General features: G+C 57.1%; 1 protein-coding gene across 2 annotated transcripts; it reads left to right on the top strand.

Annotated features, from left to right (window-relative positions):
* The first annotated feature begins 8,502 nt into the window (after positions 1–8,502).
* Positions 8,503–23,639, top strand: CREB3L4 (cAMP responsive element binding protein 3 like 4). 2 transcript variants are annotated; one of them, XM_069949908.1, is made up of 10 exons: positions 8,503–8,700; positions 10,665–10,850; positions 16,180–16,441; positions 16,560–16,687; positions 16,769–16,855; positions 19,617–19,723; positions 19,814–19,882; positions 22,164–22,248; positions 22,325–22,424; positions 22,639–23,639. In XM_069949908.1, exons 2-10 carry the CDS (start codon positions 10,692–10,694, stop codon positions 22,905–22,907), a joined length of 1,266 nt encoding a protein of 421 aa, XP_069806009.1. In that variant the 5' UTR covers positions 8,503–8,700; positions 10,665–10,691; the 3' UTR covers positions 22,908–23,639. The 2 variants fall into 2 exon arrangements, with proteins under 2 accessions (XP_069806009.1, XP_069806008.1); XM_069949907.1 differs by having other exon boundaries at positions 16,557–16,687.
* Positions 23,640–24,397: the final 758 nt, after the last annotated feature.

Raw genomic sequence — 24,397 nt, 5'->3', positions numbered from 1 at the left:
CAGACACTATCACATGGTAGGATTAGATACACGACAGACAGTATCACATGGTAGGATTAGATACACGGCAGACACTATCACATGGTAGGATTAGATACACAACAGACAGTATCACATGGTAGGCTTAGATACACGACAGACAGTATCACATGGTAGGCTTAGATACACGACAGACAGTATCACATGGTAGGATTAGATACACGGCAGACACTATCACATGGTAGGATTAGATACACGACAGACAGTATCACATGGTAGGCTTAGATACACGACAGATAGTATCACATGGTAGGATTAGATACACGACAGACAGTATCGCATGGTAGGATTAGATACACGAAAGACAGTATCACATGGTAGGCTTAGATACACGACAGACAGTATCGCATGGTAGGATTAGATACACGAAAGACAGTATCGCATGGTAGGCTTAGATACACGACAGACAATATCACATGGTAGGCTTAGATACACGACAGACAGTATCACATGGTAGGATTAGATACACGAAAGACAGTATCGCATGGTAGGATTAGATACACGACAGACAGTATCACATGGTAGGATTAGATACACGACACAGTATCACATGGTAGGATTAGATACACGACAGACAGTATCACATGGTAGGATTAGATACAGCGGGTCAGCAGACTCACATGATAGGATTAGATACAGCGGGTCAGCAGACAGTATCACATGATAGGATTAAATACAGCGGGTCAGCAGACAGTATCACATGATGGGATTAGATACATAACACTGCCAAGCACACAGAATAACATGATAAGATTAGATACAGTGGCTCAGGAGACAGTATCACATTTGATAGGCTTAGATACGCAGCTCAGCAGGAAGTGATACAGTTGTAGCTGGTAACATGGCTGCTGTGGATGACACTGAGCCTTTGTCAGGCAGGGTGACCCTCAGAGCAGCATGCAGGCTGTGACCCAGAGCTAGCACTCTACTGACTGTATATAGCTTTAGTGTGTGCCCATATGATGCAGCTGCACCCCCCCCCCCCCCCATCCTCCTCCTTCTACCCCCCGTCATCATCATCATCCTCCTCCATCATCATCATCCTCCTCCTCCCCCTCCATCATCATCCTCCTCCCCCTCCGTCATCATCATCATCCTCCTACCCCTCCATCATCATCCTCCTACCCCTCCATCATCATCCTCCTACCCCTCCATCATCATCCTCCTTCTACCTCTCCATCATCATCCTCCTCCTCCCCCTCCATCATCATCCTCCTCCTCCCCCTCCATCATCATCCTCCTCCTCCCCCTCCATCATCATCCTCCTCCTCCCCCTCCATCATCATCCTCCTTCTACCCCTCCATCATCATTATCCTCCTAGCTCTCCATCATCATCCTCCTCCTACCCCTCCATCATCATCCTCCTTCTACCCCTCCATCATCATCCTCCTACCCCTCCATCATCATTATCCTCCTACCTCTCCATCATCATCCTCCTCCTCCCCCTCCATCATCATCCTCCTCCCCCTCCATCATCATTATCCTCCTACCCCTCTATCAGCCTCCTCCTACCCCTCCATCATCATCCTCCTCCCCCTCCATCATTAGCCTCCTACCCCTCCATCAGCCTCCTCCTACCCCTCCATCATCAGCCTCCTACCCCTCCATCATCAGCCTCCTTCTACCCCTCCATCATCATCCTCCTCCTCCCCCTCCATCATCAGCCTCCTACCCCTCCATCATCAGCCTCCTACCCCTCCATCAGCCTCCTCCTACCCCTCCATCATCAGCCTCCTTCTACCCCTCCATCCTCCTCCTCCTCCCCCTCCATCATCAGCCTCCTACCCCTCCATCATCAGCCTCCTACCCCTCCATCAGCCTCCTCCTACCCCTTCATCATCAGCCTCGTACCCCTCCATCATCAGCCTCCTTCTACCCCTCCATCATCATCCTCCTCCCCCTCCATCATCAGCCTCCTACCCCTCCATCAGCCTCCTCCTCCTACCCCTCCATCATCATCCTCCTATCCCTCCATCATCCTCCTCCTCCCCCTCCATCATCAGCCTCCTTCTACCCCTCCATCATCATCCTCCTACCCCTCCATCATCATTATCCTCCTACCCCTCCATCATCAGCCTCCTTCTACCCCTTCATCATCATCCTCCTCCTCCTCCCCCTCCATCAGCCTCCTCCTACCCCTCCATCATCAGCCTCGTTCTACCCCTCCATCATCATCCTCCTACCCCTCCATTATCATCCTCCCACTTCTCTATCATCATCCTCCTACCCCTCCATCATCATCAGCCTCCTACCCCTCCATCATCAGCCTCCTACCCCTCCATCATCATCAGCCTCCTTCTACCCCTCCATCCTCAGCCTCCTTCTACCCCTCCATCATCATCCTCCTACTTCTCCATCATCCTCCTCCTACCCCTCCATCATCATCCTCCTCCTACCCCTCCATCATCAGCCTCCTACCCCTCCATCATCAGCCTCCTACCCCTCCATCAGCCTCCTCCTACCCCTCCATCATCATCCTCCTCCCCCTCCATCATCATCCTCCTCCCCCTCCATCATCAGCCCCCTACCCCTCCATCATCATCCTCCTCCCCCTCCATCATCAGCCTCCTCCTACCCCTCCATCATCAGCCTCCTACCCCTCCATCATCCTCCTACCCCTCCATCATCATCAGCCTCCTACCCCTCCATCATCATTATCCTCCTACCCCTCCATCATCATCATCCTCCTCCCCCTCCATCATCAGCCTCCTCCTCCCCCTCCATCATCAGCCCCCTCCTCCCCCTCCATCATCAGCCCCCTACCCCTCCATCATTATCCTCCCCCTCCATCACCAGCCTCCTACCCCTCCATTATCATTATCCTCCTCCTCCCCCTCCATCATCAGCCTTCTACCTCTCCATCATCATTATCCTGCTACCCCTCCATCATCATTATCCTCCTACCCCTCCATCCTCCTAACCCTCCATCATCATCGTCCTTCTACTCCTCCATCCTCCTCCTCCTACCCCTCCATCATCAGCCTCCTACACCTCCATCATCCTCCTCCCCCTCCACCATCAGCCTCCTACCCCTCCATCATCCTCCTCCTACCTCTCCATCATCATAATCCTACCACAGAGCCGCAATTGTGGGGAGAAATGACCGGTGACCCCAGAGCCGCCATTGTGGGGTGAAATGACTGGTGACCCCAGAGCCGCCATTGTGGGGAGGAATGACCGGATAAAGCCATCAGTGCACCACCCCCTGCCTATCCTGATCCTGAGCCCCCCCCCCCCCCCAACCCATCCTTATCCTGAGCTCCCCCCTGCCTATCCTGACCCTGAGCACCCCCCCCCATCCTGACCCTGAGCTCCCCCCTGCCCATCCTGACCCTGAGCTCCCCCCTGCCCATCCTGACCCTGAGCTCCCCCCTGCCCATCCTGACCCTGAGCACCCCCCCATCCTGACCCTGAGCTCCCCCCTGCCCATCCTGACCCTGAGCACCCCCCCCATCCTGACCCTGAGCTCCCCCCTGCCCATTCTGACCCTGAGCACCCCCCATCCTGACCCTGAGCTCCCCCCTGCCCATCCTGACCCTGAGCACCCCCCATCCTGACCCTGAGCTTCCCCCTGCCCATCCTGACCCTGAGCACCCCCCATCCTGACCTTGAGCTCCCCCCTGCCCATCCTGACCCTGAGCTCCCCCCTGCCCATCCTGACCCTGAGCTCCCCCCTGCCCATCCTGACCCTGAGCTCCCCCCTGCCCATCCTGACCCTGAGCTCCCCCCCCCATCCTGACCCTGAGGTCCCCCCTGCCCATCCTGATCCTGAGCTCCCCCCTGCCCATCCTGACCCTGAGCACCCCCCCCATCCTGACCCTGAGCTCCCCCCTGCCCATCCTGACCCTGAGCTCCCCCCCATCCTGACCCTGAGCTCCCCCCTGCCCATCCTGACCCTGAGCTCCCCCCCCCCATCATGATCCTGAGCTCCCCCCTGCTCATCTTGACCCTGAGCTCCCCCCTGCCCATCCTGACCCTGAGCTCCCCCCCCTATCCTGACCCTGAGCTCCCCCCTGCCCATCCTGACCCTGAGGTCCCCCCTGCCCATCCTGATCCTGAGCTCCCCCCTGCCCATCCTGACCCTGAGCACCCCCCCCATCCTGACCCTGTGCTCCCCCCGGCCCATCCTGACCCTGAGCTCCCCCCCATCCTGACCCTGAGCTCCCCCCTGCCCATCCTGACCCTGAGCTCCCCCCCCCCCATCATGATCCTGAGCTCCCCCCTGCTCATCTTGACCCTGAGCTCCCCCCTGCCCATCCTGACCCTGAGCTCCCCCCCCCATCCTGATCCTGAGCTCCCCCCTGCCCATCCTGACCCTGAGCTCCCCCCCCTCATCCTGACCCTGAGCTCCCCCCTGCCCATCCTGACCCTGAGCTCCCCCCCCTCATCCTGACCCTGAGCTCCCCCCCCCTCATCCTGACCCTGAGCTTCCCCCTGCCCATCCTGACCCTGAGCTCCCCCCTGCCCATCCTGACCCTGAGCTCCCCCCTGCCCATCCTGAGCTCCGCTGTTCCTTCATGTTGGTCCCATGTAACCTCAGATGACAGGATGGTAGTAGGAGATGGTTTCCCAGTAGGGGGCGTAGCTGTTTTTCACAGTTTTCCATGATGACTTGTAGCCGGCGGTAGTTTCCGTGTCTCGGGAGGAGGAAACCTCTACAGGGAATTAGGGGCAGCAGCTGCGGCTCCGTGGGGTGGACAGTGTGGCTGACATTATCTGCTGCTTTGCCTTTTCCTTCTTCCTTATTGCTGTGTCTATCTGTCATGCCTCCAATCAATCAGCCGGGGGCGCCGACAGGACGTGAGGAGCTTCCCCCCCTGAACTCTGGCGGGGGCAGTATCCTGCCAAAGGAAGAGCCCCCTCCATATACACACTCCTGGTCTGTGCTCTGTGTGCACCGCAGTCCCCTCCTCCTGGTCTGTGCTCTGTGTGCTCCGCAGTCCCCTCCTCCTTGTCTGTGCTCTGTGTGCGCAGCAGTCCCCTCCTCCTGGTCTGTGCTCTGTGTGCACCGCAGTCCCCTCCTCCTGGTCTGTGCTCTGTGTGCTCCGCAGTCCCCTACTCCTTGTCTGTGCTCTGTGTGCACCGCAGTCCCCTCCTCCTGGTCTGTGCTCTGTGTGCTCCGCAGTCCCCTCCTCCTTGTCTGTGCTCTGTGTGCTCCGCAGTCCCCTCCTTCTGGTCTGTGCTCTGTGTGCACCGCAGTCCCCTCCTCCTGGTCTGTGCTCTGTGTGCTGGAGGACGTGCTCTTCTGGTCTGTGCTCTGTGTGCTCCGCAGTCCCCTCCTTCTGGTCTGTGCTCTGTGTGCACCGCAGTCCCCTCCTCCTGGTCTGTGCTCTGTGTGCACCGCAGTCCCCTCCTCCTGGTCTGTGCTCTGTGTGCTGCAGGACGTGCTCTTCTGGTCTGTGCTCTGTGTGCTCCGCAGTCCCCTCCTGCTGGTCTGTGCTCTGTGTGCTCCGCAGTCCCCTCCTTCTGGTCTGTGCTCTGTGTGCTCCGCAGTCCCCTCCTCCTGGTCTGTGCTCTGTGTGCTCCGCAGTCCCCTCCTCCTGGTCTGTGCTCTGTGTGCTCCGCAGTCCCCTCCTCCTGGTCTGTGCTCTGTGTGCTGCAGGACGTGCTCTTCTGGTCTGTGCTCTGTGTGCGCCGCAGTCCCCTCCTCCTGGTATGTGATCTGTGTGCACCGCAGTCCCCTCCTCCTGGTCTGTGCTCTGTGTGCTGCAGGACGTGCTCTTCTGGTCTGTGCTCTGTGTGCACCGCAGTCCCCTCCTGCTGGTCTGTGCTCTGTGTGCTCCGCAGTCCCCTCCTTCTGGTCTGTGCTCTGTGTGCTCCGCAGTCCCCTCCTCCTGGTCTGTGCTGTGTGTGCTCCGCAGTCCCCTCCTCCTGGTCTGTGCTCTGTGTGCACCGCAGTCCCCTCCTCCTGGTCTGTGCTCTGTGTGCACCGCAGTCCCCTCCTCCTGGTCTGTGCTCTGTGTGCTGGAGGACGTGCTCTACTGGTCTGTGCTCTGTGTGCTCCGCAGTCCCCTCCTCCTGGTCTGTGCTCTGTGTGCACCGCAGTCCCCTCCTCCTGGTCTGTGCTCTGTGTGCACCGCAGTCCCCTCCTCCTGGTCTGTGCTCTGTGTGCACCGCAGTCCCCTCATCCTGGTCTGTGCTCTGTGTGCACCGCAGTCCCCTCCTGGTCTGTGCTCTGTGTGCACCGCAGTCCCCTCCTCCTGGTCTGTGCTCTGTGTGCGCCGCAGTCCCCTCCTCCTGGTCTGTGCTCTGTGTGCTCCGCAGTCCCCTCCTCCTGGTCTGTGCTCTGTGTGCTCCGCAGTCCTCCTTCTGGTCTGTGCTCTGTGTGCACTGCAGTCCCCTCCTCCTGGTCTGTGCTCTGTGTGCACCGCAGTCCCCTCCTCCTGGTCTGTGCTCTGTGTGCACCGCAGTCCCCTCCTCCTGGTCTGTGCTCTGTGTGCACCGCAGTCCCCTCCTCCTGGTTTGTGCTCTGTGTGCGCCGCAGTCCCCTCCTCCTGGTCTGTGCTCTGTGTGCTCCGCAGTCCCCTCCTCCTGGTCTGTGCTCTGTGTGCACCGCAGTCCCCTCCTCCTGGTCTGTGCTCTCTGTGCTCCGCAGTCCCCTCCTCGCTCTATGTGCTCCGCAGTCCCCTCCTCCTGGTCTGTGCTCTGTGTGCTCCGCAGTCCCCTCCTCCTGGTCTGTGCTCTGTGTGCGCAGCAGTCCCCTCCTCCTGGTCTGTGCTCTGTGTGCTCCGCAGTCCCCTCCTCCTGGTTTGTGCTCTGTGTGCTCCGCAGTCCCCTCCTCCTGGTCTGTGCTCTGTGTGCTCCGCAGTCCCCTCCTCCTGATCTGTGCTCTGTGTGCTGCAGGACGTGCTCTTCTGGTCTGTGCTCTGTGTGCACCGCAGTCCCCTCCTCCTGGTCCGTGCTCTGTGTGCGCAGCAGTCCCCTCCTTCTGGTCTGTGCTCTGTGTGCACCGCAGTCCCCTCCTCCTGGTCTGTGCTCTGTGTGCTCCGCAGTCCCCTCCTCCTGGTCTGTGCTCTGTGTGCTCCGCAGTCCCCTCCTCCTGGTCTGTGCTCTGTGTGCACCGCAGTCCCCTCCTCCTGGTCTGTGCTCTGTGTGCACCGCAGTCCCCTCCTGCTGGTCCGTGCTCTGTGTGCTCCGCAGTCCCCTCCTCCTGGTCCGTGCTCTGTGTGCGCAGCAGTCCCCTCCTTCTGGTCTGTGCTCTGTGTGCACCGCAGTCCCCTCCTCCTGGTCTGTGCTCTGTGTGCTCCGCAGTCCCCTCCTCCTGGTCTGTGCTCTGTGTGCTCCGCAGTCCCCTCCTCCTGGTCTGTGCTCTGTGTGCACCGCAGTCCCCTCCTCCTGGTCTGTGCTCTGTGTGCACCGCAGTCCCCTCCTGCTGGTCTGTGCTCTGTGTGCTCCGCAGTCCCCTCCTTCTGGTCTGTGCTCTGTGTGCACCGCAGTCCCCTCCTCCTGGTCTGTGCTCTGTGTGCGTAGCAGTCCCCTCCTTCTGGTCTGTGCTCTGTGTGTGCAGCAGTCCCCTCCTCCTGGTCTGTGCTCTGTGTGCACCGCAGTCCCCTCCTCCTGGTCTGTGCTCTGTGTGCAACGCAGTCCCCTCCTCCTGGTCTGTGCTCTGTGTGCTCCGCAGTCCCCTCCTCCTGGTTTGTGCTCTGTGTGCGCCGCAGTCCCCTCCTTCTGGTCTGTGCTCTGTGTGCTCCGCAGTCCCCTCCTTCTGGTCTGTGCTCTGTGTGCACCGCAGTCCCCTCCTCCTGGTCTGTGCTCTGTGTGCTCCGCAGTCCCCTCCTCCTGGTCTGTGCTCTGTGTGCACCGCAGTCCCCTCCTCCTGGTCTGTGCTCTGTGTGCTCCGCAGTCCCCTCCTCCTGGTCTGTGCTCTGTGTGCTCCGCAGTCCCCTCCTTCTGGTCTGTGCTCTGTGTGCACCGCAGTCCCCTCCTCCTGGTCTGTGCTCTGTGTGCTCCGCAGTCCCCTCCTCCTGGTTTGTGCTCTGTGTGCGCCGCAGTCCCCTCCTTCTGGTCTGTGCTCTGTGTGCGCCGCAGTCCCCTCCTCCTGGTCTGTGCTCTGTGTGCTCCGCAGTCCCCTCCTTCTGGTCTGTGCTCTGTGTGCACTGCAGTCCCCTCCTCCTGGTCTGTGCTCTGTGTGCACCGCAGTCCCCTCCTCCTGGTCTGTGCTCTGTGTGCAGCAGTCCCCTCCTCCTGGTCTGTGCTCTGTGTGCTCCGCAGTCCCCTCCTCCTGGTCTGTGCTCTGTGTGCTCCGCAGTCCCCTCCTCCTGGTCTGTGCTCTGTGTGCACCGCAGTCCCCTCCTCCTGGTCTGTGCTCTGTGTGCAGCAGTCCCCTCCTCCTGGTCTGTGCTCTGTGTGCTCCGCAGTCCCCTCCTGCTGGTCTGTGCTCTGTGTGCTCCGCAGTCCCCTCCTTCTGGTCTGTGCTCTGTGTGCACCGCAGTCCCCTCCTCCTGGTCTGTGCTCTGTGTGCTGCAGGACGTGCTCTGTGACGGGGACACACCTGTGTAATGGCAGTCACCTGTGTGACAGGTGTAGGGGGAGGGGTCCACACCCAGGAACCTGACAGACAGCTCTCGGTCCTCCTGTCGGGCAGAGGGAGGGAGGAACCCGGCGGCCGAGCAGGATGTGCAGATCCTGGACGCGTGCGGAGTGATCAGCTGCAGCCTCAGGTGAGCTCCAGGATGTAGGGGGGGGAGACCCTGTATGGGGGTGGCACCTGCAAAGTAAGGGGGTACACACAGGTATACAGCTCTCTGCAGTGAGGGGGGGGGGGGTACGCACAGGTATACAGCTCTCTGCAGTGAGGGGGGGGGTACACACAGGTATACAGCTCTGCAGTGAGGGGGGGTACACAGGTATACAGCTCTCTGCAGTGAGGGGGAGGGGTACACACAGGTATACAGCTCTCTGCAGTGAGGGGGGTACACACAGGTATACAGCTCTGCAGTGAGGGGGAGGGGTACACACAGGTATACAGCTCTGCAGTGATGGGGGGGTACACACAGGTATACAGCTCTGCAGTGAGGGGGGGGGTACACACAGGTATACAGCTCTGCAGTGAGGGGGGGTACACACAGGTATACAGCTCTGCAGTGATGGGGGGGTACACACAAGTATACAGCTCTCTGCAGTGAGGGGGGGGGTACACACAGGTATACAGCTCTCTGCAGTGAGGGGGGTACACACAGGTATACAGCTCTCTGCAGTGATGGGGGGGTACACACAGGTATACAGCTCTCTGCAGTGAGGGGGGTACACACAGGTATACAGCTCTCTGCAGTGAGGGGGGTACACACAGGTATACAGCTCTGCAGTGAGGGGGGGTACACACAGGTATACAGCTCTGCGGTGAGGGGGGTACACACAGGTATACAGCTCTCTGCAGTGAGGGGGGTACACACAGGTATACAGCTCTCTGCAGTGAGGGGGGTACACACAGGTATACAGCTCTCTGCAGTGAGGGGGGTACACACAGGTATACAGCTCTCTGCAGTGAGGGGGGGTACACACAGGTATACAGCTCTGCAGTGGGGGGGGTACACACAGGTATACAGCTCTCTGCAGTGATGGGGAGGTGTACACACAGGTATACAGCTCTGCAGTGAGGGGGGTACACACAGGTATACAGCTCTCTGCAGTGATGGGGAGGGGTACACACAGGTATACAGCTCTCTGCAGTGAGGGGGGGTACACGCAGGTATACAGCTCTGCAGTGAGGGGGGGTACACACAGGTATACAGCTCTCTGCAGTGAGGGGGGGTACACACAGGTATACAGCTCTGCAGTGAGGGGGGGTACACACAGGTATACAGCTCTGCAGTGAGGGGGAGGGGTACACACAGGTATACAGCTCTCTGCAGTGAGGGGGGGTACACACAGGTATACAGCTCTCTGCAGTGAGGGGGGGTACACACAGGTATACAGCTCTCTGCAGTGAGGGGGGGTACACACAGGTATACAGCTCTCTGCAGTGAGGGGGGGGGTACACACAGGTATACAGCTCTGCAGTGAGGGGGGTACACACAGGTATACAGCTCTCTGCAGTGAGGGGGGGTACACACAGGTATACAGCTCTGCAGTGAGGGGGGGTACACACAGGTATACAGCTCTCTGCAGTGAGGGGGGGGGTACACACAGGTATACAGCTCTCTGCAGTGAGGGGGGTACACACAGGTTTACAGCTCTGCAGTGAGGGGGGGGGTACACACAGGTATACAGCTCTCTGCAGTGAGGGGGGGTACACACAGGTATACAGCTCTGCAGTGAGGGGGGGGGTACACACAGGTATACAGCTCTCTGCAGTGAGGGGGGGTACACACAGGTATACAGCTCTGCAGTGAGGGGGGGGGGTACACACAGGTATACAGCTCTGCAGTGAGGGGGGGTACACACAGGTATACAGCTCTGCAGTGAGGGGGGGTACACACAGGTATACAGCTCTGCAGTGAGGGGGGGTACACGCAGGTATACAGCTCTCTGTAGTGAGGGGGGGTACACACAGGTATACAGCTGTGCAGTGAGGGGGGGTACACGCAGGTATACAGCCCCCCCCCCCTTGTGTGCTGTATACACAGGGGCGGCAGGCAGCATCTGGGATGAGGCTATAGGTGACTTGTGTTTCCTGTCTGTGTAGGGATAGCGGCCCCCCCTCCCTCCTGACATGGACTCCTCCAGACCGGACCTCTTACTTGGTTGCATATTTGAGCCGCAGGACGATCTATTCCATTCGGAGGGATTTGCAGGGACGGAGGCGGCGGTAGTGTTCCCGATACCTGAACCGCATGGATATGAGGACAGCTGGCCGGTCAGCGGGAGGGCGGTAAGTGGACGCTTTACAGGCCACGTGTTCTGCTGCTTGTGCCGGTGTTGTGGCCACTGGGGGGCGCTGCATTGTGTACAAGGTTATACCGACCTGAGATGGATTGCACAGATCCTTTGTTACTACGTGTGTAATCATTGGCTGCGGTGTCCACGCGTTTCAATCCTGTCCAGGGTGTATGTACATCAGTCCTGTCCAGGGTGTATGTATATATGTGTATATTACATCAGAGGTGGCTGCAGCGTCCACACGTTTCAGTCACGTCCAGGGTGTATGTATATATGTGTATATTACATCAGAGGTGGCTGCAGCGTCCACGCATTTCAGTCCTGTCCAGGGTGTATGTACACCAGTCCTTTCCAGGCCAGGGCTTATGTATATTTGTGTATATTACATGAGAGGTGGCTGTAATGTCCACGCGTTTCAGTCCTGTCCAGGGTGTAAGTATATATATGTGTATATTACATCAGAGGTGGCTGCAATTCCCACGCGTTTCAATCCTGTCCAGGGTGTATGTATATATGTGTATATTACATCAGAGGTGGCTGTAGTGTCCACGCGTTTCAGTCCTGTCCAGGGTGTAAGTATATATATGTGTATATTACATCAGAGGCTGCAGTGTCCATGCGTTTCAGTCCGGTCCAGGGTGTATGTATATATGTGTATATTACATCAGAGGTGGCTGTAGTGTCCACGCGTTTCAGTCCTGTCCAGGGTGTATGTATATATGTGTATATTACATCAGAGGTGGCTGTAGTGTCCACGCGTTTCAGTCCTGTCCAGGGTGTATGTATATATGTGTATATTACATCAGAGGCTGCAGCGTCCACGCGTTTGTCCTGTCCAGGGTGTATGTATATATATTACATCAGAGGCCGCAGCATCCACGCGTTTCAGTCCTGTCCAGGGTGTATGTATATATAATACATCAGAGGCCGCAGCGTCCAAGCGTATCAGTCCTCTCCAGGGTGTATGTATATATGTGTATATTACATCAGAGGCTGCAGTGTCCATGCGTTTCAGTCCTGTCCAGGGTGTATGTATATATGTATATATATTACATCAGAGGCTGCAGTGTTCACGCGTTTCAGTCCTGTCCAGGGTGTATGTATAAATGTACATCAGAGGCTGCAGTGTCCATGCATTTCAGTCCTGTCCAGGGCGTATGCATATATATTACAATAGAGGCTGCAGTGTCCACGCGTTTCAGTCCTGTCCAGGGTGTATATATAAATGTACATCAGAGGCTGCAGTGTCCACGCGTTTCAGTCCTGTCCAGGGTGTATGTATATAACATCAGAGGCTGCAGTGTCCACGCGTTTCAGTCCGGTCCAGGGTGTATGTATATATGTGTATATTACATCAGAGGCTGCAGCGTCCACGCGTTTGTCCTGTCCAGGGTGTATGTATATATATTACATCAGAGGCCGCAGCATCCACGCGTTTCAGTCCTGTCCAGGGTGTATGTATATATAATACATCAGAGGCCGCAGCGTCCACGCGTTTCAGTCCTGTCCAGGGCGTATGTATATATGTATATTTATTACATCAGAGGCTGCAGTGTCCACGCATTTCAGTCCTGTCCAGGGTGTATGTATAAATGTGTATATTACATCAGAGGCCACAGTGTCCACGCGTTTCAGTCCTGTCCAGGGTATATGTATATATTACATCAGAGGCCGCAGCGTCCACGCGTTTCAGTCCTGTCCAGGGTGTATATATAAATGTACATCAGAGACTGCAGTGTCCACGCACATATATACATATATCCAGGGTGTATGTATATATGTATATATATTACATCAGAGGCCGCAGCGTACACGCGTTTCAGTCCTGTCCAGGGTGTATGTATATATATTACATCAGAGGCTGCAGTGTCCATGCGTTTCAGTCCTGTCCAGGGTGTATGTATATATGTGTATATTACATCAGAGGCCGCAGCGTCCACGTCTTTCAGTCCTGTCCAGGGTGTATGTATATATGTGTATATTACATCAGAGGCCGCAGCGTCCACGTCTTTCAGTCCTGTCCAGGGTGTATGTATATATATATTACATCAGAGGCCGCAGCGTCCACGCGTTTCAGTCCTGTCCATGGTGTATGTGTAAATGTGTATATTACATCAGAGGCCGCAGCGTCCACGCGTTTCAGTCCTGTCCAGGGTGTATGTATATATGTGTATATTACATCAGAGGTGGCTGCAGCATCCACGCGTTTCAGTCCTATCCAGGGTGTATGTGTATATATATATATATATATATTACATCAGAGGCCGCAGCGTCCACACGTTTCAGTCCTGTCCAGGGTGTATGTATATATGTATATATATTACATCAGAGGCTGCAGTGTCCATGCGTTTCAGTCCTGTCCAGGGTGTATGTATATATGTGTATATTACATCAGAGGCCGCAGCGTCCACGCGTTTCAGTCCTGTCCAGGGTGTATGTATAAATGTGTATATTACATCAGAGGCTGCAGTGTCCACGCTTTTCAGTCCTGTCCAGGGCGTATGTATATATAATCAGAGGCCGCAGCGTCCACGCGTTTCAGTCCTCTCCAGGGTGTATGTATATATGTGTATATTACATCAGAGGCTGCAGTGTCCATGCGTTTCAGTCCTGTCCAGGGTGTATGTATATATGTATATATATTACATCAGAGGCTGCAGTGTTCACGCGTTTCAGTCCTGTCCAGAGTGTATGTATAAATGTACATCAGAGGCTGCAGTGTCCACGCGTTTCAGTCCTGTCCAGGGTGTATATATAAATGTACATCAGAGGCTGCAGTGTCCACGCGTTTTAGTCCTGTCCAGGGCGTATGTATATATATTACATCAGAGGCTGCAGTGTCCACGCGTTTCAGTCCTGTCCAGGGTGTATGTATATATGTATATTTATTACATCAGAGGCTGCATTATCCACGTGTTTCAGCCCTGTCCAGGGCGTATGTATATATTACATCAGAGGCTGCAGTGTCCACGCGTTTCAGTCCTGTCCAGGGCGTATGTATATATATATATTACATCAGAGGCTGCAGTGTCCACGCATTTCAGTCCTGTCCAGGGTGTATGTATAAATGTGTATATTACATCAGAGGCCACAGTGTCCACGCGTTTCAGTCCTGTCCAGGGTATATGTATATATTACATCAGAGGCCGCAGCGTCCACGGGTTTCAGTCATGTCCAGGGTGTATGTATATATGTATATATTACATCAGAGGCCGCAGTGTCCATGCGTTTCAGTCCTGTTCAGGGTGTATATATAAATGTACATCAGAGGCTGCAGTGTCCACGCACATATATACATATATCCAGGGTGTATGTATATATGTATATATATTACATCAGAGGCCGCAGCGTACACGCGTTTCAGTCCTGTCCAGGGTGTATGTATATATATTACATCAGAGGCTGCAGTGTCCATGCGTTTCAGTCCTGTCCAGGGTGTATGTATATATGTGTATATTACATCAGAGGCTGCAGCGTCCACGCGTTTCAGTCCTGTCCATGGTGTATGTCTAAATGTGTATATTACATCAGAGGCCGCAGCAACCACGCGTTTCAGTCCTGTCCATGGTGTATGTATAAATGTGTATATTACATCAGAGGCCGCAGCGTCCACGCGTTTTAGTCCTGTCCAGGGTGTATGTATATATATTACATCAGAGGCCGCAGCGTCCACGCATTTCAGTCCTCTCCAGGGTGTATGTATATATAATACATCAGAGGCCGCAGCCTCCACGCGTTTCAGTCCTGTCCAGGGTGTATGTATACAGTATATGTATATATATTACATCAGAGGCTGCAGCCTCCACGTGTTTCAGTCCTCTCCAGGGTGTATGTATACAGTATATGTATATATATTACATCAGAGGCCGCAGCGTCCACGCGTTTGTCCTGTCCAGGGTGTATGTATATATAATACATCAGAGGCCGCAGCGTCCACGCGTTTCAGTCCTGTCCAGGGTGTATATGTATATATTACATCAGAGGCCGCAGCGTCCACGCATTTCAGTCCTGTCCATGGTGTATGTATATATGTGTATATTACATCAGAGGCCGCAGCGTCCACGCGTTTGTCCTGTCCAGGGTGTATGTATATATAATACATCAGAGGCCGCAGCCTCCACGCGTTTCAGTCCTGTCCAGGGTGTATGTATACAGTATATGTATATATATTACATCAGAGGCTGCAGCCTCCACGCGTTCAGTCCCTTTCAGGGTGTATGTATATATGTGTATCTTTGTGTAGATACCGTCCCTGGGTATGCTGGGACTTGTAGTTCTCTATACCACGTTAGCTCTCATGCCGACATCCTGTTATCACAGACCTTTGGATATTTGGGTTTAGCTAGAGCCATGGTCATGGGGTCCCGGGGTGCTGGGGGACAGGGCGTGCTGAGGCTGTGCGGCTGCCATATTGGTTGGCACCCAGGAGTGGATATATAGACGTGTTATGTGACAAGTCTCAACATCAAGGAGGTGTAACCTGTAATTACAGCCATGAATAACACGCTGCATAGGCTGCTGTGGGGCCCCTGCGGGCCGGTGCCATCTGTTCACCATCAGGCTGCTGTGGGGCCCCTGGGTCCCGGTGCCATCTGTTTGTCATCAGGCTGCTGTGGGGCCCCTGGGTCCCGGTGCCATCTGTTCACCATCAGGCTGCTGTGGGGCCCCTGGGTCCCGGTGCCATCTGTTAACCATCAGGCCGCTGTGGGGCCCCTGGGTCCCGGTGCCATCTGTTCTCCATCAGGCTTCTGTGGGGCCCCTGGGTCCCGGTGCCATCTGTTCACCATCAGGCCGCTGTGGGGCCCCTGGGTCCCGGTGCCATCTGTTCTCCATCAGGCTTCTGTGGGGCCCCTGGGTCCCGGTGCCATCTGTTCACCATCAGGCCGCTGTGGGGCCCCTGGGTCCCGGTGCCATCTGTTCACCATCAGGCTGCTGTGGGGCCCCTGGGTCCCGGTGCCATCTGTTCACCATCAGGCTTCTGTGGGGCCCCTGGGTCCCGGTGCCATCTGTTCACCATCAGGCTGCTGTGGGGCCCCTGGGTCCCGGTGCCATCTGTTCACCATCAGGCTGCTGTGGGGCCCCTGGGTCCCGGTGCCATCTGTTCACCATTAGGCTGCTGTGGGACCCCTGGGTCCCGGTGTCATCTGTTCACCATTAGGCTGCTGTGGGACCCCTGGGTCCCGGTGCCATCTGTTCACCATTAGGCTGCTGTGGGGCCCCTGGGGCCCGGTGCCATCTGCTGTGGGGCCCCCCGCGCCCTCTGTTGGCCCCCGGATCAGCTTCCCGTCCCGCAGGTTCAGAGTTGTCTCCTCTGATTTCAGGGACTCGGCCACAGAGAAGAAACTGATGAATACCTCCAGATGATGATCAATCCCAACGATGTGTACAGTGCGGAGGCGGCCCCCAGCGAGTCCCCCGAGAGCGACAGCGGCTTCTCCGATGACCCCCGCCCAGACACCCCCACTAAATGTGACGGGGGCACCCCGCTGCCCCAGCCAGTCTATGAGCTGGTGTACGACATCGGGTCCATGGAGGATCGGAAGGCGAGCAGCGACCTGAGCGGCGTCATCTCTATACAGCTAGGTACCCCAGCCTGTGGCATCTCCCCCCCCCCTCCCCCAGCTTGTGCCCTCTGCTCATAGTCCCACGTACCCGCCTTGGTATAGTGACGTGTACTGAGTATGTGTGTGTCTTCCAGCAGAAGACTGGCACACTCCTGTGCTCATACCTGACAGCTGTATCATCAGTGAGCTGCCGGGGCTCCGGAAGGCGGTGGCACTACCTGCCGGGCGAGGCGCCACTCCAGACCTGCTCTCTGTGGAGTCTCTGGTAAGAAATTGTGGTACTGTACCCGCTCCTCTGTGATTGCTTCTACCTCCTGTATCTGCTGATCAGCGTCTGTGTCCTCAGTACCCGGAGCTTCACCTGACAGATGAGGAAAAAAGGCTGCTGTCCCAGGAGGGCGTAGCGCTGCCAAACAACCTGCCGCTCACTAAGGTACAGACCACCGCCCGCCTGGCTACAGAGTACCCCGACCACCATCAGGGGTTATTTGTACTCTACAGTGGAGCGCCATCAGTGTCTGCAGTCACAGGCGACAGGCCGAGCTGGACACTGGCTGGAAAGATGTCGTGTTATCGCCCCTTTCATATATCTGCTAACATCATAATTATTTATCAGGGAGAAAACTGGACAGACACCATGATGAACACCCCAGACCAGAGCCACAAACTGAGCGCAGGCCCCCAGACCGGAGCCACAAACTGAGCGCAGGCCCCAGACCAGAGCCACAAACTGAGCGCAGGCCACAAACTGAGCGCAGGCCCCAGACCGGAGCCACAAACTGAGAGCAGGCCCCAGACCAGAGCCACAAACTGAGCGCAGGCCCCAGACCGGAGCCACAAACTGAGCCCAGGCCCCAGACCGGAGCCACAAACTGAGCGCAGGCCCCAGACCAGAGCCACAAACTGAGCGCAGGCCCCAGACCGGAGCCACAAACTGAGCGCAGGCCCCAGACCAGAGCCACAAACTGAGCGCAGGCCCCAGACCAGAGCCACAAACTGAGCGCAGGCCCCAGACCAGAGCCACAAACTGAGCGCAGGCCACAAACTGAGCGCAGGCCCCAGACCGGAGCCACAAACTGAGAGCAGGCCCCAGACCAGAGCCACAAACTGAGCGCAGGCCCCAGACCGGAGCCACAAACTGAGCGCAGGCCCCAGACCAGAGCCACAAACTGAGCGCAGGCCCCCAGACCAGAGCCACAAACTGAGCACAGGCCCCAGACCAGAGCCACAAACTGAGCGCAGGCCCCCAGACCAGAGCCACAAACTGAGCGCAGGCCCCAGACCGGAGCCACAAACTGAGCGCAGGCCCCAGACCAGAGCCACAAACTGAGCGCAGGCCCCCAGACCAGAGCCACAAACTGAGCACAGGCCCCAGACCAGAGCCACAAACTGAGCGCAGGCCCCAGACCAGAGCCACAAACTGAGCGCAGGCCCCAGACCGGAGCCACAAACTGAGCGCAGGCCCCAGACCAGAGCCACAAACTGAGCGCAGGCCTCAGACCGGAGCCACAAACTGAGAGCAGGCCCCAGTACGGAGCCACAAACTGAGCGCAGGCCCCAGACCGGAGCCACAAACTGAGCGCAGGCCCCAAACCGGAGCCACAAACTGAGCGCAGGCCCCAGACCGGAGCCACAAACTGGGCGCAGGCCCCAGACCAGAGCCACAAACTGGGCGCAGGCCCCAGACCGGAGCCACAAACTGAGAGCAGGCCCCAGTACGGAGCCACAAACTGAGAGCAGGCCCCAGACCGGAGCCACAAACTGAGTGCAGGCCCCAGACCGGAGCCACAAACTGGGCGCAGGCCCCAGACCGGAGCCACAAACTGAGTGCAGGCCCCAGACCGGAGCCACAAACTGAGAGCAGGCCCCAGTACGGAGCCACAAACTGAGAGCAGGCCCCAGTACGGAGCCACAAACTGAGAGCAGGCCCCAGACCGGAGCCACAAACTGAGTGCAGGCCCCAGACCGGAGCCACAAACTGAGCGCAGGCCCCCAGACCGGAGCCACAAACTGAGCGCAGGCCCCAGACCGGAGCCACAAACTGAGCGCAGGCCCCAGACCGGAGCCACAAACTGAGCGCAGGCCCCAGACCGGAGCCACAAACTGAGCGCAGGCCCCAGACCGGAGCCACAAACTGAGCGCAGGCCCCCAGACCGGAGCCACAAACTGAGCGCAGGCCCCAGACCAGAGCCACAAACTGAGCGCAGGCCACAAACTGAGCGCAGGCCCCAGACCAGAGCCACAAACTGAGCGCAGGCCCCAGACCGGAGCCACAAACTGAGCGCAGGCCCCAGACCAGAGCCACAAACTGAGCGCAGGCCACAAACTGAGCGCAGGCCCCAGACCAGAGCCACAAACTGAGCGCAGGCCCCAGACCGGAGCCACAAACTGAGCGCAGGCCCCAGACCGGAGCCACAAACTGAGCGCAGGCCCCAGACCGGAGCCACAAACTGAGCGCAGGCCCCAGACCGGAGCCACAAACTGAGAGCAGGCCACAAACTGAGCGCAGGCCCCAGACCGGAGCCACAAACTGAGCGCAGGCCCCAGACCAGAGCCACAAACTGAGCGCAGGCCCCCAGACCGGAGCCACAAACTGAGCGCAGGCCCCAGACCGGAGCCACAAACTGAGCGCAGGCCCCAGACCGGAGCCACAAACTGAGCGCAGGCCCCAGACCGGAGCCACAAACTGAGCGCAGGCCCCAGACCGGAGCCACAAACTGAGCGCAGGCCCCAGACCGGAGCCACAAACTGAGCGCAGGCCCCAGACCGGAGCCACAAACTGAGCGCAGGCCCCAGACCGGAGCCACAAACTGAGCGCAGGCCCCAGACCGGAGCCACAAACTGAGCGCAGGCCCCAGACCGGAGCCACAAACTGAGCGCAGGCCCCAGACCGGAGCCACAAACTGAGCGCAGGCCCCAGACCGGAGCCACAAACTGAGCGCAGGCCCCAGACCACGGCCAGTAACTGAGCGCAGGCCCCAGACCGGAGCCACAAACTGAGCGCAGGCCACAAACTGAGCGCAGGCCCCAGACCGGAGCCACAAACTGAGCGCAGGCCCCAGACCACAGCCACAAACTGAGAGCAGGCCCCCAGACCGGAGCCACAAACTGAGTGCAGGCCCCAGACCAGAGCAGACCAGTGGGTATCCTGTCCACCGGGGCACAATCCTTTCTCCTCCATATTGTTTTTGCAGGCAGAAGAGCGGATTCTTAAGAAAGTACGTCGGAAGATCAGGAATAAGCAGTCTGCACAGGACAGCAGGAGGCGTAAGAAGGAATATATCGATGGCCTAGAGAGCAGGTGGGAGCGGGAAGTCCTCCACACTCACAGCGCCCCCTATTGTCTATGGTGTATACTACGCTACAGTAAACGTTGTTTCTGTCATTACAGAGTCGCTGCTTGTTCTGCCCAGAATCAGGAACTTCACAAAAAAGTTCTAGAGTTGGAGAAACACAACATGTGAGTGCAGAGCGGGGGCCGGTGGGGTATGGGGGGTGTACTGTGACCCCTGGGAATGGGGGGGTGTACTGTGACCCCTGGGAATGGGGGGGTGTACTGTGACCCCTGGGAATGGGGGGGTATACTGGGACCCCTGGGGATGGGGGGTATTCTGTGACTACTGGGGGGGTATACTGGGACCACTGGGGATGGGGGGTATTCTATGACCACTGGGCAAGGAGATGGGATGGTGGTATACTGTGACCACTAAAAGGGGGGGGGGTATACTGAGACCACTGGATGGGGGACTATTCTGTGACCACTGGGGATGGGGGGTAATCTGTGACCACTGGGCGAGGGGATGGGAGGGTGGTATACTGTGACCACTGGAAGGGGGGGGTATACTGTGACCACTGGAGGGGGGGGTATACTGTGACCACTGGAAGGGGGGGAGGCATACTGTGACCACTGGAAGGGGGGGAGGCATACTGTGACCACTGGAGGGGGGGGGTATACTGTGACCACTGGAGGGGGGGTATACTGTGACCACTGGAGGGGGGGTATACTGTGACCACTGGAGGGGGGGGGGTATACTGTGACCACTGGAGGGGGGGTATACTGTGACCACTGGAGGGGGGGTATACTGTGACCACTGGAGGGGGGGTATACTGTGACCACTGGAGGGGGGGGGTATACTGTGACCACTGGAGGGGGGGGGGTATACTGTGACCACTGGAGGGGAGGGGTATACTGTGACCAAGGGGAGGGGGTATACTGTGACCACTGGGGGGGGGTATACTGTGACCACTGGGCGAGGGGATGGGAGGGTGGTATACTGTGACCACTGGAGGGGGGGTATACTGTGACCACTGGAGGGGGGGGGTATACTGTGACCACTGGAGGGGGGGGTATACTGTGACCACTGGAGGGGGGGGGGTATACTGTGACCACTGGAGGGGAGGGGTATACTGTGACCAAGGGGAGGGGGTATACTGTGACCACTGGGGGGGGGTATACTGTGACCACTGGGCGAGGGGATGGGAGGGTGGTATACTGTGACCACTGGAGGGGGGGTATACTGTGACCACTGGAGGGGGGGGTATACTGTGACCACTGGAGGGGGGGGTATACTGTGACCACTGGAGGGGGGGGGTATACTGTGACCACTGGAGGGGGGGTATACTGTGACCACTGGAGGGGGGGGTATACTGTGACCACTGGAGGGGGGGTATACTGTGACCACTGGAGGGGGGGGTATACTGTGACCAAGGGGAGGGGGGGGGGTATACTGTGACCAAGGGGAGGGGGTATACTGTGACCACTGGGGGGGGTATACTGTGACCACTGGGCGAGGGGATGGGAGGGTGGTATACTGTGACCACTGGAGGGGGGGTATACTGTGACCACTGGAGGGGGGGGTATACTGTGACCACTGGAGGGGGGGGTATACTGTGACCACTGGAGGGGGGGGGTATACTGTGACCACTGGAGGGGGGGTATACTGTGACCACTGGAGGGGGGGGTATACTGTGACCACTGGAGGGGGGGTATACTGTGACCACTGGAGGGGGGGGTATACTGTGACCAAGGGGAGGGGGGGGGTATACTGTGACCAAGGGGAGGGGGTATACTGTGACCACTGGGGGGGGGTATACTGTGACCACTGGGCGAGGGGATGGGAGGGTGGTATACTGTGACCACTGGAGGGGGGGTATACTGTGACCACTGGAGGGGGGGTATACTGTGACCACTGGAGGGGGGGGGGTATACTGTGACCACTGGAGGGGGGGGGTATACTGTGACCACTGGAGGGGGGGGTATACTGTGACCACTGGAGGGGGGGGTATACTGTGACCACTGGAGGGGGGGGTATACTGTGACCACTGGAGGGGGGGGTATACTGTGACCACTGGAGGGGGGGGGGTATACTGTGACCACTGGAGGGGGGGTATACTGTGACCACTGGAGGGGGGGGTATACTGTGACCACTGGAGGGGGGGGTATACTGTGACCACTGGAGGGGGGGGGGTATACTGTGACCACTGGAGGGGGGGGTATACTGTGACCACTGGAGGGGGGGGGGTATACTGTGACCACTTGGCGAGGGGATGGGAGGGTGGTGTACTGTGACCACTGGGGATGTGGGGGGGGGGAGGGGGATACTGTGACCACTAAAAAGGGGGGGTATACTGAGACCACTGGGCGAGGGGATGGGAGGGTGGTATACTGTGACCACTGGAGGGGGGGGAGGGGGTTATTCTGTGACCTCTGGGGGTCCTTACCTCCTCTGTCCTTCCCTCAGATCACTGATCACACAACTTCGTAAACTCCAGACTCTCATCAAGCAGACAGCAAACAAGGCCGCCCAGACCGGCACCTGCATCTTGGTAAGTGATGTGTGCCCCCTCCGCCACCATCATGCCAGCCGCCTGCACCTGTCACAGAGCTGACACTCTCTTTCAGATCCTCTTCTTCTCTCTGGGTTTACTGATCTACCCCAACTACCACCCTCTCCGCTCCGGAGTTACCCCCAAGGATGGGGCAACGTACATGCCGACTGGAGGTAAGGGACAGGCTGAGGGGTCATAGGGTGCAATGCTCTGCTCAATGCAGCCACAGAGCAGTTTCCATCTGCAGAGCATCGTGCCCTACTTATTTTTCTGGTACTTTGGGTGTAATTCCCCTTTAAGGTGCATTGGTTGTTGTGTCTGGAGTTACCCCTGTGGTACAGAGACTTCTGGAGGGATTACATTGGTCTTAATCATTCTCTTCTACAGTGATCTCTAGAAACATTCTGAATAAAGAAGGATTCCTGGAGAAAACAGAGACTGCACTACCGAACAACCCAGCCCCCGAACCACAGCCCCAAGACAAGACTGTGCAAGAGGTTATCAGGACCCTCACTGATCAAGAAGAGACAGAGCTGGAGGTCTCAAACGAGAGGGTCCCTTCTGTCAGCTCCCTAAAGGAAAAGACACTGCCGCCGATCCAGGAGAGTTCTGCTCTGAGGGACTCCTCCAAGACTGGGAGGACGGATGAGATGTGACCCATCCACGCTGCTCCACACACTCCACTGGTGATACCGACAACTGTGACTGGACGTGTTACATGTAGACTTTGCACTGGTACATAGTAAGAGAGGAGGAGGCGAGACATCCCGGGGGCTGCGTCCAACTCCAAAAACTGCACAGAGTGGCCATAAACACCAGCGTCAACCTCCAAAAACTGCACAGAGTGGCCATAAACTCCGGCGTCCACCCCCACAAACTGCACAGAGTGGCCATAAACACCAGCGTCCACCCCAAAGACTGCACAGAGTGGCCATAAACACCAGCGTTCACCCCAAAAACTGCACAGAGTGGCCATAAACTCCGGCGTCCACCCCCACAAACTGCACAGAGTGGCCATAAACACCAGCGTCCACCCCAAAAACTGCACAGAGTAGTCATAAACTCCGGCGTCTACCCCAAAAACTGCACAGAGTAGTCATAAACTCCGGCGTCTACCCCAAAAACTGCACAGAGTAGTCATAAACTCCGGCGTCTACCCCAAAAACTGCACAGAGTGGCCATAAACTCCGGCGTCTACCCCAAAAACTGCACAGAGTAGTCATAAACTCCGGCGTCTACCCCAAAAACTGCACAGAGTGGCCATAAACACCAGCGTCCACCCCAAAGACTGCACAGAGTGGTCATAAATAGAGATGAGGGAACCTGGAGCATGCTTGAGTCGATCCGAACCTGAACGTTCGGCATTTGATTAGCGGTGGCTGCTGAACTTGGATAAAGCCCTAAGGCTATGTGGAAAACATGGATATAGTCATTGGCCGTATCCATGTTTTCCAGACAACCTTAGAGCTTTATCCAAGTTCAACAGCCGCCACTAATCAAATGCCGAACGTTCAGGTTCGGATCGACTCAAACCTGGTTCGCTCATCTTTAGTCATAAACACCGGCATAGACCCAAAAAATTGCACACAGGAGTCATAAACCCGCAGCGCAGACCCCAAAAACTGCATAGAGTGGTCATACACCGACGTAGAACCCGCTGAGAGTGATCTGTATGGTTTGTAAGGTTCATTGAAGTGAACACAACAGACTTGGATGATTTGCCACATGATCATAGGTCACCTGAATCCTGAGTAATCACATGATTATGGATGGGTACTGGGTGTCCCTCCCTCTAGTCACACATGATTATAGATGGGTGTCCGGATGTCCCTCCCTCTTGTCACACATGATTGTAGATGGATACCAGTTTTCCCTCCCTCTTGTCACACATGATCACATGATTATAGATGGGTACCGCATGTCCCACCCTCTTGTCACACATAATTATAGATGGGTGTCCGAATGTCCCTCCCTCTTGTCACACATAATTGTAGATGGGTACCAGTTGTCACGCCCTCTTGACACACATGATTATAGATGAGTATCGGGAGTCCCACCCTCTTGTCACACATGATTATAGATGGGTACTGGGTGTCCCTCCCTCTTGTCACACATGATTGTAGATGGGTACCAGTTGTCCCTCCCT

This window comes from Dendropsophus ebraccatus, chromosome 13 (genome assembly GCF_027789765.1).
Source record: "Dendropsophus ebraccatus isolate aDenEbr1 chromosome 13, aDenEbr1.pat, whole genome shotgun sequence".
NCBI lineage: Eukaryota > Metazoa > Chordata > Amphibia > Anura > Hylidae > Dendropsophus > Dendropsophus ebraccatus.
This window is presented reverse-complemented; position numbering and strand designations above follow the sequence as displayed.

Excerpts from the sequence above, each read along its gene's own strand:
- CREB3L4 (XM_069949907.1), top strand. The coding sequence starts at position 10,692 with ATGGACTCCTCCAGACCGGACCTCTTACTTGGTTGCATATTTGAGCCG. Across the intron at positions 16,856-19,616 it reads ACAACCTGCCGCTCACTAAG|GCAGAAGAGCGGATTCTTAA; the intron begins GTACAGACCACC and ends TTGTTTTTGCAG. Across the intron at positions 19,883-22,163 it reads GAGTTGGAGAAACACAACAT|ATCACTGATCACACAACTTC; the intron begins GTGAGTGCAGAG and ends TCCTTCCCTCAG.